The following is a 17,282-nucleotide window of genomic DNA, read 5'->3' as shown; positions in this document are numbered from 1 at the left end:
GACATACAGACATACACTGACAGTGGGGTCACAAGATGATTTCCAAATAAAAATAGCAATAAGAAATAGCATATTGTTACAAAAGATACAACAATTATAGTAGTTGAACTTGAAATAAAATAATGTCATGATGCTATTTGTCCCCTGATTATAAAAGATTAGCTGCAGTTGCAACAGGACAATTTCCTGCACAACAGGAAACATTCACATATGTGTGTGTTGGTGATTTTCATTTTGTGTATTTTATGTGTATGTTTAAACCCCCAGTGTCTGACACAATGTTATCTTAAATTTCAATCATCTATAATGTTTAAATGTAATTGCATTTGTATTTTCTTTATTCATAATGTGTCTTTATAAACACTTTTACATTCTCTTATTTTAGTTTTAAAAACATAAACTTGAACAGACTATTAATTCACGTGACATCTTTACTTCAGGGGCTCAGAGGCTGTACAATTTGGTTTCTGCTTCCATCTCCAGCTCTAAATTTTCCTTGAGCACCTGAAGGCAGCATGACTGACCATGTGTCGTTTTCGTCATTCATGAATAATGAACATTTATCATGTGTTTCATCATATGTTCTCATGTGAAATCAGCACATGTTTGAGTCAGAACACTTTGCACCATAAAACTCAGAATAAAACTCCTGTGGCTTGAGTTTAATGTGATTTAGTGATTGCTGCCATCTAGAGGTGTAAATTAAATACAGCACCACACAAACAGGAGGCCATTGTGCATCGTCACGGATCCTGCACGTGCTGTTCACCTCCAACTGTCCAACATGGCCTCAATAAAGGAAAGAGCTGCGGCCTTGAACCTCGCAGAGAAACTGTGTGTGCGGCCTCCAGGTGAGTTCATGATTCAGAAAGCTGCTGCCCATCAAGGTCTGGTGGAGCAAACAGAAACACTCAACACTGCCAGCACCAAAGGAAACAATAAAAGCATCTTAAAGTTGAGTTTGTGCAGAAATCAAAACTTTGAGAAGGTGATCGACGTGTGTTTACCTTCATGTTCCAGGTCATGGAGTGTGTGGTAAACCTGCAGGCCTCCAGTCCTCCTCCCTGTGGAGCGGCCTCCTCTCTCACCTCAGGGCCTCTGTGACTGTGAAGCGTCGACGGGTTCACCTCAAGTCTCACGGCGACTGTTTCCTGGGCTCCGAGGCCGTAGATGTGGTGACAGAGCATTTAAACCACATCCAGAGCTTCGAGGGTGTGTGTGGGGCGAGAAACCAGATTTCAATCAGATAATCTGCGATCTGATGGTTCAGTGTGAAAACCATCCTGTTCTTATTCTTTCTATATGTTTTATTTAAACTAAAGGCGCTGACGTGTCCCGGGACAAAGTGGTGAGCGTGTGCCAGGCTCTGTTGGAGTGTAATGTGTTTGAGGCGGTGGGAACCAAAGTGTTTGGGAAAGACAAGAAGCAGGATTCCTTTCAGGACAGCAAATGTGCCCTTTACAGGTACAGACATATATTTATTGTTTTCTTGTCACTCCAGCCGCAGAATGATAAATAACATATATATAAAAAAATCTACATTTAAAATGTCACACACAGGTTTGTAAACGTGCACTTGCCTTCAGTTGATGAGCTGGAGAGAGCCATGCTGGTGAATGGGATTCAGAAACTCTTCTGCAGCGCCGCATCAGACAGGTACAGAGTCTAGATAATGTCCTTTCAGCTACATCTGAGCACACGTGTCAAAACTAGAATCATGTTTATCGCTAAGTAAGTTTTCACTGACAAGGAATTAGCTTTGGTGTTTCGGTGCATTATCAAAATAAAGCAAATTAAAGAGCCAGTACTCTTTTCAATTGAAAGTTAACAGTTTAAATTCCTGGACACTTAATAAATCTCTGCAAGACGTCAAATCTTTACCGACTCTTTGTCTCTCATCATGTACTCTAACCAGAATTAGCTTCCCAATGTGTCGTCTCTGTTTTACTCCTCAGGCAGGAGAAGCAGGTGAGTCTTCCTGGGTCACATGTCCCCATGTTAACTCCCATCAAGTCCACTCAGACGCCCACCAGAGCAAAGCAGCCGGATGCTCCTGTCACCGGCCGCCTGACGGTGGAGGCCGAGGTGGACAATCAGAGTGTGAGTCCCAGCAAACTGCAGACGGACTCCGTGTTACCACAGTCGTGTAAGTCACATGAACAACCATGTCATGGTGTTTTTAAAAAAATTTTTTATTACCATTATTCTTATTTCTTGTCTCTGCCCCCTCCTCAGTGGTAGATGAGGTTTGGCATGAGCAGACCCTCCTCAGGCTGCTGAACCTGGTTGAGCTCCCCCTCCTGGAAGGGGTGCTTCAGTGCAGCCAGACCCTGTCGCCCCCGGCTCCGTCACACTCGCTGTCCCACAGTAACCCAGACCTGATCTACAGCAGCAACCACCTGGACAGACAGATCCTCAAGGCCTTCAGGGAGACTCAGTATGTTTGAGCTTTGAAAACCATTTTCAACGTCACATTTTACGCCCTCGCCAGCCCCCGAGTAAAGTTTTAAACATGCAATGGACGCAGAAGTGAAAAGAACAAACGGAATAGAAATATTTCAGGGAGATGCCAACTTTGAAAGACACATGGTCCACCCAGGCTCCACCCCTCACCTGAATGTTCTGAACACCTTCCTGTTGTTGTGAACGAGTCTGACCTGGACAATGTCCTGCTGCGTTGTTCATTTATAACAGACAAACTCCAGATAAGGTCCAGATTTGTCAGAGTTGATCTGAAAACTGCTTTTTTTTTCAGGTGGATAATATCCTCACTAATATTTATTTAATTCTAATTTCCTTGTGATACTTTTCTTCCTCTTCATCAGGGAGGACGAGTGGCTGTGTGCAGCTCTGGACTGTCTGGACTTCCTGTCTGATCAGCCGGTGGTGGAGTTGAGCCGGGAGCTGCCTCACTGTTTCCCTCAGGACCAGGAGAGCTGTGACCAAGCGCCAGCTGGTAGCACCAACCAAGATGGAGGTAGCTGCTTTAGATGATGTGAGATCAACATGAATGTCCAGTTCCGTATTGATTCTGATTTTTGTGTCAGGCTACAACAGTGATGAGCCTCGTCTCTCCCTGAGTGGTCTGGCCCAGTGTAAACTGCTGGTGTACAGGACTCTGGTGAAACACTACAGTCACACAGATCAACCTCCGCTGCTGCCGCAGAACATGACTGACGTCTGCACTGCCGTCACTGAGCTGCTGGGTAAGAGTCTCATACTGATTGATTTGTTTATTTATTTTAAAGAAAAACACCAAATATATATGTAGAAAAAAATACAAAGAAGGATCAAAACAACAATAAAACCATTGTCATTTATACACGGCCTGTTTGTGCCTCACATGTATCTTGGCCGATCACTCATGTTGTTCAATGTTGTTTTCATTATAAATCATTTTTTTATGTCTTATTTTTGTCTCCTTCTCGACTCCCCAGTGAACGCTAAGTTAGACAAGGCCCTGGAGGCTCTGCAGCTGTGCTTGAAACTGCTGCCACCTAGCTGCAGAGACGAGCTGCGCAGGCTGCTTACGTTCATGACTCTGGCCGCTGATCCACAGGCGATAAAACTGGATAAGGAGGTGAGAGCTGGTGTCTCAATCTTATATTTAATAAAGTACATTTAAAAAGTTCAAATTAAGAATTTGTGGACATTGAAAGTTGTTGATGTGATGCAGAAAATTTGTACTTTGACGTTTGAGATGTGCCGTTGAACCCTCAGATGGAAAACAGGTTAGCAGTGAAGAGGTCTTTCTCCAGAGCCATCGTCCACAGCAAAGCTCTTTCAAAGGAGAACGAGGATCTGCTCGTGGTTTTCATGCTCAGCAACATAAAGGAAATCTTCAAGGTAAAAAATCAACGCTGTCACTGCACTGACATCTTTAATCCACAAATCATACGATCCTGTGCCGACAAGACATTTTTCTGTTTTGCTCCAGATACCAGGAGCTCTGCACAAAGGAGTGAGTGAGAAGCTGTCCAGCCTTGTGCAGGGGACGCAGCCTGATGTGACGGGTAAATGCACCAGTGTCCATAATCCTTTATTAGTCCCAGCAAGGGGGATTTGAAAGCTGTTCTCAGACATGAACTCCAGAGACATTCTCTGCAGACATTCTCCAGAGTTTGCCTTTCACATATGAACAACATCAAGCCGCCAACGTGACCGAACCTGAATATCATTTCAGTATTTTGTCCAAACCTCTGAGTCTGGTCAGATATCCTCGATCTAATAAGAAATTACATAAAATGACAGAAACCATCTTTGAAAATGTTTTATTTAATGTGCACTTCGACTTTAGTTTGACGCATGTGCCCTCTGCTAACATGGAGGAGGAGGCATTGATTGTGACCTGTACTGCAGCCTGTCGCCAGGGGGCGATCACAACACTTTGGATTCATTTTCACATCGTCCATCTTTGTGTAAAGTCAATAAATGGACACAATTTTGCAGCATAACTTAATAATTAGATTTGTGATTACAGCTTTTTCACCTGAATTATATTATTGCATTTTTCGACATGACCTCACCCTGTGTTTTTGCTCTGTGGTTCTTCTGTCCTCCAGGCTCCACGTTACGTCAGCAGGTCTCCAGCAGGACTTACACTGACGCTACAAAGGAGACCACCAAGCAGGAGCTGTGGGCTCTGCTGAACAGCATCAACACCAACACAAAGATCTCAGCCAAGGAGAGGAAGCGTCTCCTCGGACAGTTTTACCGAGGCCACCCAGAGATATTCAACCAGTTCTTTGGTGACTCTGCTGTTAGCATGCTGTAGATGATCATAAGCCATGTCTCTGATTTAACAATTAATTAAAAAATGTTTTTGGGGGTCAGAGGTTAAGACTATGCTCAAGTTAAAGTTGGGATTGGGGAACTGAGCCTGAAATTATAACCCTGTCTCATGCATTAATGGGGACAACCAAGTCTCCTTCCCTTAGTCCACCAGGCTCCACCCACCATCCTCAATGACTTGCTTTATTATGGCCTGTTATTTATCAATAAAAACTAACAATGAACTAAGACTTTAGAGTAACTTCAATATGTCTATATGATTTTGCTTGTCATTTATTAAAAACTCTGAAAATGAACTTCTAATTTAAAGAAGTTTGAAATGAACATAAAAACCGATTCAAATAAAATCAGCAGATCCAAACAGATTGAACCTGTGGACAACATTTGAACCTTTGGGGCCCGTTGCACAAAACTAGGATAAGGGATCAAACCGGGGCTAATCTTGGTTATCCTGGCTCGACTTATCCTGATCCGGCTGCACAAAGGCGGGATAGTGGAAAGTGGGAAATGTTATGACCGAAGTTACCATGGAGATTTATTCTGTGGCGCTAAATTCTACGATCTATTCAATCTCATCCCTTATCCCAGTCAGCAGCAGGCACCACAAATGGAAACCAACTTATCAACTACACCCACTGTCATTATTTAAACATCTGTGATCATTAATGTCAGTCGTTTTAGATCAATGGTGATTTTAGATGATGTTGGAATCATTAGGTCATCCGGGTACGTTCACCTCCACGAGGATTTCTGTTCTCTCGTTGCCATGGTGAATCTGTGACTCTGTGACGCGTCCGCTTTTATGCGCGCGCGCGCCGGTGGGGTGGGGGGTGGGGGCTCGACTGTTACGTCACGGTGACCACACCCAAACCCGGAAGTGTCGGCCGGTGAACCGCTGCGGTGGAGTAGAGCAACTGCGTGACGTGCGGGATCGACCAATGGCGTTTCTCTGGTGACCGTCTGTGAACACACGTGCGACACTGGTGATGTCACCGTGACGCAGCAGCGGGTCGGTTAGCTCCTGTTGTTGTTGTTGTTGTTGTTGTTGACAGTCCGGACCACGCAGACTTAAGCTAACGTCACAGTCGAGCTAACAGACGTCGATCCTCGGAGCTAAAGGCTACAAGGTGAGTCACGTCCCCGCAGATGAGGCTGCTGATGCGGCGACAGTCTCACGACCGTGATGCTTTGTTTTGTTTACATCTGCGGAGCTAATCCTCCATCTTCATCCTCCATCTTCATCCTCCATCTTTATCCCTCAGTGACATGTGATATCATCCCTCTGTCCTGTGACATGAGGTCCACAGACAGAGAGACAGACAGATAGATAGATAGATAGATAGACAGACAGAGAGACAGATAGATAGATAGAGAGACAGACAGAGAGACAGACAGACAGACAGAGAGAGAGACAGACAAATAGATAGATAGATAGATAGAGAGACAGAGAGAGAGAGAGAGACAGACAGACAGACAGACAGAGAGAGAGACAAATAGATAGATAGATAGAGAGAGAGACAGAGAGAGAGAGAGACAGACAGAGAGAGAGAGAGAGATAGAGAGACAGAGAGAGAGACAGACAGATAGACAGACAGATAGATAGATAGACAGAGAAACAGACAGATAGAGAGAGAGAGAGAGACAGACCGATAGACAGATAGAGAGAGAGAGAGACAGAGAGAGAGAGATAGATAGATAGACAGATAGAGAGACAGATAGAGAGAGACAGACCAATAGACAGATAGATAGACAGACAGAGAAACAGACAGACAGATAGATAGATAGACAGACAGACCGATAGACAGAGAGAGAGAGAGACAGAAGAGTAAAACTTAAAATCCAAGACTACAAATATAAAAAATATAAAGTCAAATAAATATAATCACAGGGAGTAATGGTGACTACATGTGTTGCTCTAAGTGTTTAGCACTTGGAGCCACCATGACCTGGATGACTGAGAATCTCCTCATACATATGTAGCTGTTACATACCATAATATTGCATAACACAGTATCGACCAGTTACTTTACCCCCACAGACTAAAAAAAAACCATGCCAAAGGAGGACGATCACCACGAGGGAGCAGGAGACGAGGGGTCGAAGGAGGAAGGGGTTGAGGAGACGGTGAGGAAGAGAGTGCGGGAAAATTCCCCCAGCGGTCACACTCCACAAGGTAAGCAACAGGCTTTAAGTGACACCATGTGCACATAACGACAACTCAGAAATATCAGTCCCCTAATCATCCCTGATTTCCTTCTTCAAGATACTTGGATTCTTTTCTGGGTAATGAACCCTAACCGCCTAACGCTCATCAGGATTTCCACAGCTCTGTTAAATTCACTAAGTTCGATTTTCACTTTCAAAGTAATATTTAATTTGCCCAAACTTTGGCATAAAACCACATGGGAATATTGAGGAATTCTCAAGATGACCAGCATCCTGGGTGTTTTTCTAATTTGTCAAGTTTTTGTCTTCAGCCATGATCCAATCTGCTTCTTATCACAAGCGGTTCAGTTCTACACACTTTCCCATCAACCGTTTTTTTTTATTAACACAAACATGGACTTAGTCGAGAACATAAACAACCCTCCTTTTGTTCGGTGGAGAAGAAACATGAATGTTCTAGTAAGTGAAAATACTCACAAGCACGTACCTTCAGGGTTCGGCAAATAAAGTCTTCCTGTCTGCGGTGCTTGTCTCTCTTAACCCTTCAACACCACAGCTCCTTTAGACCTGAAGGCCAATAAGAGCAAATGAAGACAAAGTGGTGATAATGTTGACAACAGAGGATGAAACCTCACAACTCTGTGGTGTAAAACTGATTATCAGTCAGTTATATTTTACAGTAACAGTGTGAACATGGGGTTTCTAGCTGTGGCCATGGTTTTCAGTGCAGTCACATGGTTGTACTCACCATATTTAATGGAACTGAGACGGGGGGCTTCGGATGTTAGGCAAACAAACAGGCAGTTAGTGACCACGCCCTCAGATATCAAGTGTCTAGATATCATCAGATTTCCTGTGTTGTCACATTTACCTCTAGATTAGAACAAATTAGTATAAAAACGTTTCCCACAAAGCCAGAAAACTTTCTTTTAATTCTCAAAGTTGTCACGAAATGTTTGACATGAGATCTATAGTGCAGGAGCTACCTTTGATTTTGAAAATGCATGTGACGTTACAAATGTGTGTGGGAAACTATGACTTCCTGCTCAGTGGATCTTCTGACCTGCACAACATTCCCACTAAATCCACTCGAACCTTTCTTAACCATAGAATGTAAACAGAGATGGAAGAAGTGAAGGCTCCAAAATATTGCCCCCTGGTGGCTGACTGCAGTACAGGTCATAAACCTTGCCTCCTCTATGTCTGCAAATGAAACGTGGACCAAAACATAATTTTCAGTATTTTTTATCACAATTTTCTTTAGTTTTTTGCCGACATAAAGAAAAGGAGTAAAACGTCAAGATTGACTGACGATTGGTCGAGAACGTGTATAGACGGGACCTGGATACCACGGCTCTGAATGACATACCGTGTACAAGATGGCATTGTTCGAGATGTATAGTCCATCCTTGTGTACACTCTATATATGGTTTATTCTTGGTCTGTACTCTCATAACTTTATTTGTATGGCTTTTTGTATAAGACACTTTTGTGTATAGTTTTGTCAGAATACAATTTGTTTTAATAAGATGGCTTTTTCCTCCCTCGCAGCGAGCACGCCTCAGTTCGTCTCAGTGGAGGAGCTGATGGAGACGGCCAAAGGTGTCTCCAACATGACTTTGGCTCATGAAATAATGGTCGACCAGGCGTTTCAAGTCAAACCTGTAGTGCATCCTGAAGGAAGGTGAGAATAGGATTTTTATATTGTAACTGTCCCTTGAGCCCTCGTCCTCGCATGAGTTATTTGCTCCTGTAAAAGTAACAGTGCTTCATTTGCCATCTGCACAGTTGGGAGCGTAGATTTAAGGAGGTTATGCACAAAGCATTCTGGGATACCTTAGACAAGCAGTTGAAGGAGGATCCACCATCGTACCAACACGCCATCAAACTACTCGCTGAAATCAAAGAGGTGAGGAAGGGGTTTCATTCGATTCAGAAAGTAAACTGGTCCCAATTCCTCACACTTCAAATATGATCCTGTAGAAATGTGTCACTAGAGCAGGATTTATTATTCATCCCTCCCTATATTTAGTCATCCACTCTTTCCTTTCCTGCACATCTTTAGTGACCCTCTTTTCTCTGCTTCCCCACAGATTCTTCTGTCTTTGTTTCTCCCGAACCACGGTCGCCTGCGCTCCAGCATCAACGAGGTCCTGGACCTGCCCCTGATCCAGCAGCAGGCGGAGAATGGAGCTCTTAACATCGATAAACTGTCCAAGTTCATCATTGAGATAATGGGCTCACTGTGCGCCCCCTGCAGAGACCTGGACATCAACAAGCTGAAGGAGATCACCGATATTGTGCCGCTGTTCAAGTAAGACCAGAGACAAGAGAGGCAGTTATGTCAGCTCTGTGTGTTCCAGGCCGCAGTTTATTTTTAGAGCGTGTAATTTCATTCCAGTCCATTTCCGTGCAGAAGTTAGTTCTGGGGTGACGTCAGCTTAGATGATGATGATAGACGAAGCCAGCGGGTCCCCAGTCTTAATCCAGACTTAATGAGAGTAAACTAGAAGTAATAATCATCAATTGTTATGATTGTCATGTTTATATTTTCACAGTGTTGGTTTATTTTCTCTATTCTCCCCCTTCTAAGGGCAATATTCTCAGTTCTGGACCTGATGAAGGTCGACATGGCAAACTTCGCCCTGAGCAGCATCAGGCCTCATTTGATGCAACAGTCTGTTGAGTATGAGAGGAGCAAATTCCAGGAGTTTCTGGAGAAACAACCAAGTAAGGAGGCTTTGACAATATAAATTATTTATTGTATTATTTATGCTGCGTTCATTACATAATGTGCTGGAGTGTATATGGTTGGATCTAATGTAAAGAAAGAACCTTTGTTACAGTGAATATCTGAATTATTACAACTTATTACTAACGATTTGATAAATAGCTGTGTTGAATAGAAAAGGTTTTCTAGTGACAAACTCCAGAAAGACATTGTTAGCTACATGCTAGTAAGGGCTAGAGTAGGACACTTAGCAGCTCATCAACCACATAAAGAATAATTGTATATTTAATATGTTGTTTAAACAGAACAACCAATGTGAAGGTATTTCCATTGGCCATTAAAGATGGTCAATAGATGGTTTGAGCCTCTTCACATTAAGTTTGATACAGCATGCACAATAAACAGAAACATAGCAGTCTTAAAAAACATTCTGCTTATGACTGGTGAGCTTAATTAATTTGTCCTGCTCTGTCTCTAACACTGACAAATCAAAGAATGCTTCACACTGAGCAACGGGAAAACAACCAGTGATGTGATGAGTGATGAGTGATGATGATGGTTGTTCTTCAGATGCCTTAGACTACACTGAGAAGTGGCTGCAGGACACAGTGAATCACCTGAGAGAGGCTGACCAGGACAGTCCCAGTGCTGCCTCCTCCAACCCTCCCTCTCTCCTCCCCCTTAGTGTCCATAATCAAGCCTATCTACGCCTGCTGAAGTGGGATCACGCCTCCGACCCCTTCCCAGAGGTACACACCCTCGATCCCGAAGCTTATTGCTGGGTCTCGGTTAATTGTGTATCTTTTTTAAGGTGCTCTTGTTCTTTTTTTTTTTTTATCTGCCACCATAAACTGTATTCCTCCCTCTCTCGATAGACAGTGTTGATGGATCAGGTTCGATTCCAGGAGATGCAGCAGAAGGCTGATCGGTTAGTTCTGCTCTCCTCTGTGCTCCTCATCGTCTACACCACAACAGGGGAGGCCATCTCAGGCCTGCCGGGGCTGATGGACACTCTTAAAACCACCGTCAACGTCATGCTCACAGACATGCACAAAGAGTGAGTACAAATACTTGAGTACTAAAACTTTGAATGCAGCTGGTTTGTGTAATGCAATGTATTACAGCTCATGGTTGTGTTGCCACACTTACATCACTTCTTCCTGTCTGTCCCAAGGTCTTTCAGTGCACAGGAGGCCTTAGCCACCATCGGAGAGAAACTGTGTGTTGAGCTAAGTCAGTGTCTAAGCCAACATGGCTACTCTCCTTTTTCCGCTGACCGAAAGAGCATTCTGAAGGGACAGATCTCAGCCACCATCCAGCCAGACAACACAGTCCGCAAGCTGATGGGTAAAAACACCGACACCTGCGATGACTTATGTTACATCCATACTAATATGTTTTCATTTGAGAACGCATCAACTCAGCTACAGATACGCCCGGTGTCCAAACTACTCAGGAGTTTTAGAGTCGCTAAAAACTGAGAAGTTTTAGTTTGAAAACTCCGGCTCCACTCACCACAACATAACTTTCGCTGATTCGTGAGGCTCCTATCACATGACACCCTTCTGGAAAAAAAACAAGCAGGGTAGAACTCAACATGGAGAATCAGCTCCAAGTGCTACTGACCCTGTTGTCTTCGCTAACAGCTGTTGTGCAGTTAAATTATGCATTTTACAATGATACAACTGTTTACATGCATATATAGGAGACAAGCTATTATTTTATAGAAGCAATGCCTGTGTAGAAGTATGGATAAAGCCTTAGGGTGAGTCGCACAACCTACAACATGTGGTTCATGTACTGACAGAGAGTTCCTCTCCTCTCCTCTCAGACTCACGGGTTCAGACCTACCTCCTGGCTTCCCTGGAGTCCAGTCAACATAAGGCCCTTCCTCATCTCCCAGGAGGCCTGGCTCCGCTCAGCAGGGAGCTGAAGGAGCTGGCTGTCCAGTTCAGTTGCCTTGTCAACTTCAACAAGCTGGTCTTCTCCCCGTTCTACCAAAAGATTCTCCAGAATATACTGACACCCAGCACAGAGACGGAAACCCAGCAAAGTGCTGATGCGGAAGCCCGGGTGTAGTTTTGCAGTTTCTCCCTCACAAGTAATATTTCAGTCTAAGAGAAGAGTTGATGAAGCTGAAGGCTCCCCAGAGGCTACACCTCAAACTGACGTGTTTAAAAATTACTGGCCACCATTTCTGCTGCATTTACTCACAGTATTGCTTATTTTACAAATCTCCGTATAAAACAACAAAAACATCTAAGATACGTAATTCAATATTAGGGCTACAAGTCAAGAGCTTTATTCAGTACGTTTTTCAGTAGGAAATCAGTATTCACTGATCAATAAGTTATCTATCTAGTTATCTATGTTCATGAACCAGGACACCGCCTCTGGCCAATATTTAGTTCCTGAGCTTTGTGCTCACACAGAAACGTGTTTATATACACTGCCTGGCCAAAATAAACAAAAAAAGTCGCCACCTGGATTCAGGCAGATGAAGTGATGCAGCCATCAGGCCTAGTTCCCACTGTGGCCTGTGGGGGCAGTGCTGTGATCTGGGGTGGCTGCAGTTGGTCAGGTCTAGGTTCAGCAACATTATTAAAGAATGAGGTGAGCTGACCACCTGGATATACTGAATGACCAGGTTATTCCATCAGTGGATTTTTTCTTCCCTGATATTATAAGATGACAGAGCCAGGATTCATGGTTTGGTGGCAGTGTATAAAAACTAACTTGAAAGGAGAATGCGCGCCAAGTACGACAATGTCATCTATGTCCCAAGTTGCTGAAGCATTTGTTGAACCAGGCATAGTTTAAAACCCTGTTGACCTTTTGAACTGCATGTTGAAAGCCTCTCCGAGGGTCTGAACATCGGTGCTGGCTCATAGGGAATTAAAAGATTTGCTGTGCAGCAAGGGCCAATACCACACAGTGTCTAAATGTTATCATGACATTCATCCAAAGCCGGGCTATAAACGAATAGAGTGGTAGGCACGAGCTTTAACCTTTTTCAAATTCCTCAAACAGAAATAGGAACATGAAGGGTGTGTGGACCTTTTTATATCCGCTGGATGTAAATGAATAAGGTACTTTAAAGTAAACGTGAGGAGACCAGAATAAATTCAGCTGAAGTGAAAACAGACGTGTTGTGAACCGGCTTGAAGCGTTACTTAGATTTTAAAATGTACTTCCCTCGTACATGCATCTATCGTCTCTGGTAGTGTATGAGACATTTAGGATATTCATTTATTGACATACACGTCGCTTTGCCTGTGGGTCTGACACATTTTAGTGCATATTTTAATTTTTTTAACTGACAGTGCTACTGAAACATGTTTGGATCACTTTGTGATGTCGGCACATTAGGACAAAGTAATGTGTTAGGGTGAGCATTCCTGTTTACGTGCTTGCTTGTCTGCAAAAATTTAACAGGTGTAAAAATGCAAAGTGCAACAACATGCAGAAAACAGACACTATAGAAAACGTGCTCAGTTTAGAGCCGGATGGTTTTTTTTTTTAGATAAAGTTTCTATTTGTTTTGCATGTATGTATGTTTTTTTATCTTATTTTAAATGCACTAAACTTGAGGAGCATGTCCTGTACAATGACTCAACACTTTTTATTCTGGTCTATAATAAAGATGAAGAGTTCAGAACAAAGGGCGGATTTCGAAGGAGGATAAAGTGAACTTACTTTTTACACTTTACAACAATTTATCATAGAAGTACTCCTACGTGTTTTCAGTTTGAGTGAATGGATGGTGTTGTTTTATTTAGTTTGTTGCTGTTTTCTAGTTCATTCTTCTTCATCCCACTGTAACAGCTGTTTTCAAAAAGATATATCAATAAAGTGATTGCGTCTCTCTCTCCCTCTCTCTGTGTGTGTCTCTCTCTCTGTCTGTTATCTCTCTCTCCCTCCCTCCCTCCCTCTCTCTGTGTGTGTCTCTCTCTGTTGTTATCTCTCTCTCACTCCCTCCCTCTCTCCCTCTGTGCATCTCTCTCTCTCCCTCTGTGTGTGTGTGTTTGTGTATCTCTCCCTCTCTGTCTCTCTCTCCCTCTCAGTGTCTCTTTCCCTTCTTCCCTCCCTCTCTCACTCAGTGTCTCTCTCTCTCTCCCTCTGTGTGTGTGTGTATCTCTCCCTCTCTCACTCTCTCTCCCTCCCTCTCTCACTCAGTGTCTCTCTCTCCCACCCTTCCTCTCTCACTCAGTGTCTCGCTCCCTCCCTTCCTCTCTCTCTCTCCCTCCCTCTTTCATTCAGTGTCTCTCTCCCTCCCTTCCTCTCTCTCCCTCCCTCTCTCACCCAGTGTCTCTCCCTCTCTCACTCACTCAGTGTCTCTCTCTCTCTCACTCACTCAGTCTCTCTCTCTCTCACTCACTCAGTGCCTCTCTCTCTCTCTCTCTCCCTCCCTCTCTCACTCAGTGTCTCTCTCTCTCTCTCTCACTCACTCAGTGTCTCTCTCTCTCTCCCTCTCTCACTGCCTCTCTCTCTCTCTCTCCCTCCCTCCCTCCCTCCCTCTCTCTCTCTCTCTCTCTCACATTCCACACATGCGGAGAAGCAACAAGCTAACACCCCAGTGCAGCAGCAGTTAGCGGTTAGCATTCAGTATCCGTGCGTGTGTGACGGAGGACGTCGCGATGGTAAAGTTTAGAAACACCGACGCTCGTCTCGACTAGACGCCGGGGGGACGCCAGCTGAATCCCGGGGCGGCCGTGGACACCATGGGCCGTGGCTGGAGCTTCTAATCCCCCCGTGGTTCGAGTTCTTTGCGGGGCTTCAGATGTGCGAAAAGTCGCTCGGTGTCTCCTCGTCGTCGAACAACAAGATGGCAGCAGCGGCGGCGGCGGCAGCGGCAGCATCGGTGCAGGATTTGACGGTGGTGCGGCTCCTCTTCGCTCGTCTGTTCCTCGACTCTCTGGGTGATATTCTCTGGTTTTACTGAAGGTGAGTCCTCGTGTCGGAGCTCAGCAGACTGTCTGCGTGTCCCGTGTTCCGCCGGCGGCTCCGGGCTTCAGCAGTTTAACGCTCGGAGGACTTTGCTCTCGGGGGCTAGCTTAGTTGGCTAACTGTTAAGCTAGCCAACTTCAGCTCGAGCTAACGACGAAATAGTTCAACTCGAGGGTTTGTTGTTGTTTTTGGATTTAGCAACTTTAGCTTTTGTATTTTTCTTTTTTGTCTCAGGTTGTAAAAAAAAAAAAAAAAAATGCTACGTGTATAAAATATACTTATACGTGGATTATAATAGACTTGTGTTAAATGTATAGAGTTTGTAGGAAACGTCGAACAGTAAGTGTAATTTGGCAATTTAGTTTATTTTGACCATTACAACGCACGTACAGTGCAGCACAGACATTATTCAGCTGTCTGTCACTTACATGAGTTTCAACAGGTGTCTGGGCTGCAGTTGCCCTTCCCCCAAACACACACACACACACACACACACACACACACACACACACACACACACACACACTCCACCACTCCCATATGTTAACTGTCTCCTAGATTGATTAGCAACAAGTTGTGTGTACAGCTGGCCCTGTTGTTCAACGGTGCAACACACCACAGAGACAGACACACACACACACACACACACACACACATTATAGCTGTGGCGTAATGCATCACCTATACCTTGGCCTTAACTATCACAACTCAATGCCTAACATGATTCTAACTCTCAGACCGAGCCTCAAAGGGACAATTCTCTCATTATCTACCCTGCCGATGGGAGGGTGGGTCAAGTGTTTGAGTCCACAAAACACTTGTGGAGCCTCGGTGTTAAACAGTGTTGCAGCCAAATCCAATACAATTGAAGGAGCGGGTGACCACTTCTTCAAACATAGAAAAAATGAAAGGAAAAGTGTCCGGATGCCCCCCGACATTCGAGTTCCACTTGGAATTGCATCATTTACACCACGTTTACAGCCTAAATGTGTGCTGTTGTTCTCTGCCCGGTTTCTAATCCAATTGTATTGGATTTGGCTGCAATGCTGTTTACCCCTGAAACTCCAAATGTGTTTGTGGACTCAAACACTTCACCCACCCCTCCACAATGAGTGCATCTTCATTTTTCTGTGAACTATCCCATTAACCCCCAAACAGCCCTTTTGAATTTGTAAAGAGCAGCCAAAATGTTCTCTCAATGATGGTATTGGACTAAAATTGTCCCTCGTAACTATAGAACGACGAGCGCACACGCACGCACACACACCTTGTAATGACTCTCCATTTCAGGCTTGGATCTCGTTGCCCTGTGAGATATCAGGAGACTCGGTTTGGCAGTGAGAGGGGACAGAGCAGGAGGTATCACAGCTGTGTCTGTGCAAGCACCCCCTTTCAAAAGCCGTGGGTATGGCACCTTGGCAGGCAGACACAGGGTGGAATCGGATCACACCGGCCATATGGTGGTGATGGATCTTGTAATTTGCACTTAAATTTTGTGAATTGCATCATCAAGTTGTTGTATATATCTGTCAGGCTCTCTCAGCTGTGGATAACGAGAGGAGAAAGTAGCTTCTACCGACTTTACTCTTCACACTTTATTTTAATTTCCGCCTCCAACTTGCTGTTTGGAAATTTTAGATTTAATCACAATTTCATTCAGTAGTCCTCAGATTTGTTATTGTTCTCTTCACAAAGTTTAAATCCATAAACTATCGTAGCCAGAATTTTTGCTTGTTCGAAAGAAACGTTTGTTCACAACAGTGATTGTTATCTGGTATAACTCCCCAGCCCTCTTAGTCATGAACAGTGTGTTATATTGTAATGTTGAAGCGGAGGCACACCCCTCTGCCTGTCTGAGCCTGTATGTGACAGCTCGACTAATGAGGAAAGACACTTGCTCTCACCAAACGTTTCTTGTCGAACTGAACTTAGTGGTGCAAACCTTTGTGAGTGTGTTTGTGATGTACCCTTAAATCTGGATTAATCTGACTCGGAGCGTAAACCCAGTCAGGAATATTCAGGAAGTGGGGCTGAGAGTTTTTACCTCTGCCTGTTGTCACGGTGTCATGACTCGCTGCAAGGAAAGGAATGTTCCTTTAAAAAAAAAACCACAGATTTGGGGTTTGAAATGGGAAATGATGTTGAATCTGTTGATTTATATATTTTTTTTTAACTCGGGTTTGTGCCACATTTAAACATGTACATTAAATAAATCACAAATTAAATATCAGTCAAGCAAGTTTGTGTCAGACGTGGGCGAGTTCACAGAATACAGAAATAAATTCAACTTTATTCTGTACAATATACATTTCATGATGATCTCACAGAATTTAGAAGCAGAGTAAAATGAGACCCGGACGATTTTATCTCTGAGTGTTCCCAGCATGCTAACAGTTGAGCTTTGCACAGGCCATAAAGGCCCAGTCATCACGTTTGGGCTCACATTCTCACAGATATTAATGAAATGTGGCATGCAGCAGCCAGTAGAGCTGGCAGATTGCTCATTTGGATTATTATTTTCAATCATATCATAAATGAGGATATATTGCTCGGTGTCCAACACACGAAGTAACATTAACAATAAAACAATAGTGTGTGGTTCATAAAACTATATGTTAGATTGCTTCTCAGAGAGGAAATGTTTATC

The 17,282-nt window shown here is 43.8% G+C and overlaps 3 protein-coding genes across 6 annotated transcripts in view; all 3 read left to right on the top strand.

Moving 5' to 3' along the window:
• LOC109641041 (DEP domain-containing protein 7-like) lies at positions 1–5,021 on the top strand. Its single transcript, XM_020105343.2, has 12 exons — positions 1–851; positions 1,021–1,212; positions 1,323–1,464; positions 1,561–1,656; positions 1,956–2,146; positions 2,236–2,437; positions 2,826–2,977; positions 3,048–3,206; positions 3,438–3,580; positions 3,721–3,846; positions 3,938–4,013; positions 4,563–5,021. Exons 1-12 carry the CDS (start codon positions 785–787, stop codon positions 4,772–4,774), a joined length of 1,758 nt encoding a protein of 585 aa, XP_019960902.2. The 5' UTR covers positions 1–784; the 3' UTR covers positions 4,775–5,021.
• A 615-nt stretch (positions 5,022–5,636) lies between these two features.
• Positions 5,637–13,555, top strand: tcp11l1 (t-complex 11, testis-specific-like 1). The gene is made up of 10 exons (XM_020105339.2): positions 5,637–5,918; positions 6,830–6,964; positions 8,509–8,641; positions 8,746–8,866; positions 9,051–9,271; positions 9,551–9,687; positions 10,259–10,437; positions 10,564–10,745; positions 10,863–11,035; positions 11,520–13,555. The coding sequence occupies exons 2-10, from the start codon at positions 6,844–6,846 to the stop codon at positions 11,765–11,767; spliced, it is 1,515 nt and encodes a 504-aa protein (XP_019960898.2). The 5' UTR covers positions 5,637–5,918; positions 6,830–6,843; the 3' UTR covers positions 11,768–13,555.
• A 670-nt stretch (positions 13,556–14,225) lies between these two features.
• Positions 14,226–17,282, top strand: part of hipk3a (homeodomain interacting protein kinase 3a) — a 28,921-nt gene continuing 25,864 nt past the window's right edge. For 3 of the 4 annotated variants that reach the window (XM_069527712.1, XM_069527709.1, XM_069527708.1), the window contains exon 1: positions 14,226–14,632. The gene's annotated coding sequence lies outside the window, so the exon portion shown is untranslated. The remainder of the gene's footprint in view (positions 14,633–17,282) is intronic. The other variant, XM_069527710.1, reaches the window with a different exon arrangement.

Source organism: Paralichthys olivaceus, chromosome 7, assembly GCF_024713975.1.
Source record: "Paralichthys olivaceus isolate ysfri-2021 chromosome 7, ASM2471397v2, whole genome shotgun sequence".
NCBI lineage: Eukaryota > Metazoa > Chordata > Actinopteri > Pleuronectiformes > Paralichthyidae > Paralichthys > Paralichthys olivaceus.
The sequence above is the reverse complement of the archived record's forward strand: the minus strand, read 5'-3'. Positions and strand labels throughout refer to the sequence as shown.